This window comes from Triticum dicoccoides, chromosome 3A, assembly GCF_002162155.2.
Source record: "Triticum dicoccoides isolate Atlit2015 ecotype Zavitan chromosome 3A, WEW_v2.0, whole genome shotgun sequence".
Lineage (NCBI taxonomy): Eukaryota > Viridiplantae > Streptophyta > Magnoliopsida > Poales > Poaceae > Triticum > Triticum dicoccoides.
Genome location: NC_041384.1, coordinates 20,964,865 through 20,967,330, shown reverse-complemented (window position 1 = coordinate 20,967,330; position 2,466 = coordinate 20,964,865). Strand labels below are relative to the sequence as shown.

The 2,466-nt window shown below is 38.8% G+C and overlaps 1 protein-coding gene across 1 annotated transcript in view; it reads right to left on the bottom strand.

Moving 5' to 3' along the window:
• Positions 1 to 346: 346 nt before the first annotated feature.
• Positions 347 to 2,466, bottom strand: part of LOC119266767 (wall-associated receptor kinase-like 2) — a 6,791-nt gene continuing 4,671 nt past the window's right edge. Inside the window, exons 3-4 of the mRNA XM_037548048.1 lie at positions 1,827 to 1,976; positions 347 to 1,745 (exon numbers count right to left, since the gene is read on the bottom strand). Coding sequence (XP_037403945.1) covers positions 508 to 1,745; positions 1,827 to 1,976 — 1,388 coding nt within the window. The 3' untranslated portion in view covers positions 347 to 507. The remainder of the gene's footprint in view (positions 1,746 to 1,826; positions 1,977 to 2,466) is intronic.

Sequence of the window (2,466 nt, the reverse complement as noted above, 5' to 3'; positions counted from 1 at the left end):
TACTCAAGTTTTTGGCACCCAACGACCAAACCATGGCATCCTCTTTACTCTTAGAAGTAAATTCCGTAGCACAACTGCAACTTAGCAAACGTTTAGCCCGGAATACAAATTGCAAACTGATGTTCCTAACAAGGTAGTCGAAAATCGTGATTCCGAATTGGAACGAAGCTCCGATGGTAGGATTGCAAATCGTAGAATGATAACTATTAGAATCGTAGAAACATAGATTCTACTAATTAAGGTTTCATCATATGATATTCATTATATTACATGATGATCACAAGTTCATATCATAATTTTTACAACTTGGATAATTGCATTAAACATGCCTTTTTCTCAAAGAAAATACTATAAGAATGGGACTGCAATATATAATATAAGCTACATATTATTAAGTGCACTATACATTATACTGTATACTTCACCATTTCCATTGAAGGACAACAGTGATAGAACTTGAAACGAAAAATACAGACTTGAAACATGATACCAAGAGGACTACATGATCTAGCGTGGTAGGGTCGCCGATGCCATAAACTCTTGCTCCAGGCTGTAGCAATTATGGCTCATTTCAGAAGCCGAGTTAGCTCTGTCAGCCATCACCGGCCGACGTGTGACCAGGCTTTGTCCACCTAAGAATGCTTGCATACTTTCATTTCTTGGAGCAACCTGACACGATCTCAACCTTTTGAATCGCACAGCCTGCAATCTCATCTCCACTTGTTTCATAGTAGGCCTCTCATCGCCTCGGAGCCGCAAGCAAGTCTCTGCAAGACCGACGACATCACGAATTTCTTTCTCTGTTGCCTCCTCCAGCACTTGAGCATCAACTATTTCTGCAAGTGGTTTCTCATTCATCGCAGAAAGGAAGTAGTTGGATAAATTCTGCTTTATCCCGGAGTCACTTGTAAAAATAGGCTTTTTTCTTAGAAGCAACTCTACAAGTACTACACCAAAGCTATAAACATCACTCTTCTCATTTAGTATGCCCGTGTGGTAATACTCTGGATCCAAGTATCCAAAGGTGCCTTGTATATTTGTAACCACATGAGTTTGATCAATTGGAACCAACCTTGAAGCACCAAAATCTGATACTTTCGCTGTGTAATTTCCATCCAACAGTATGTTCGTGGACTTGACATCTCGATGAAAGATAGATACTGAAGCAGCTGAGTGGAGGTAATAAAGTGCTCCAACAGCTTCTGTAGCAATTCTCAAGAAATCATCCCAGGACAACATGGAGTGGTTGGTTGGGTTAGCATGGAGGATTCCAAATAGTGAACCATTAGGGATGAAGTCATATACTAGTAGTGGGACTTCCGTCTCAAGACAACATCCAAACAGCATGACAATATTACGGTGGTTTATTTGCGAGAGGATAGCGACCTCGTTGATGAACTGAGTAATCTCAACTTGCTCAATAACTTCAGATTTTTTTATGGCTACTACCCGCTGGTCAGATAAGATACCTTTGTACACCATGCCATGCCCTCCGCGACCAACAATACGTGTCGAGTCAAAGTTATTTGTTGCCCTTTCTAGCTCTGCCAAGGAAAAAATCTTGGTCCTGTCACTTGCGTTTTCATCCGATGAAATTAGTTGTTCCAGTAGAAGCCCTTGGTTCTTTCGGAAATACTTTGCACGAAGTTTTTTTTGGATGCGTCTTTTCCATCTGCGGATGAGAACTGTAGCGCTCAAGATAAGAAGTAGAACACCAAGGCCAACACTAATCCCGATGGTAATACCTGTAATGAAGATGTTGCTCAGTATTATATTATAATTCCTTTTGTCTCATCACAGTAAATCAGTTGTACCATAGAACTCACCTACTACAAGATTTTGGCTTTTTATTGATATGCACTTCATTGTTGTAGTGTCATACGTTGTTTTACCAGAACATTCGGTGCAATAGTAGCTTCCCATAATGTTATTACAGATTTCTTTACAAGTACCTGGCGCCTTGCACTCATCAATATCTGCAATATAAGAGATGCGCAAGGTGAGAAGAAATATAAAGCAGAAACAATTAATTTGCCGGTTGGTGCCTAATTTGCAGGCGACACTAGATTTTGTTTTCAGCACCAACTTAGAGGAATATGTAATACCTGTTCGTTGATCAAGAGTAAATTTGACAATATAAATGTGTCAAGTATATAAAGTGTTAAAACATAAAATATATTTTAGATGGATTTAATTACCTCGCCTGTGTATACCAAAGATTCACATATAATTTCTACGTATAATACGGATGCATCATTCATGGAAAACCCTTTATTCTTTTTCCTTCCACCATGATATGTCAATAAAAATATGTATTTCTGCACTATTCTCATATCACATGTTATGGAGTATTTACTTGGTCCATACTAATGGAGTAAAATGTGCCACTTATCCATTAACTCAAAGTGATTGCACGCTGCCAACAACTCGACAACCAATCACTTTAGGCCGTAAACTTATTGATTT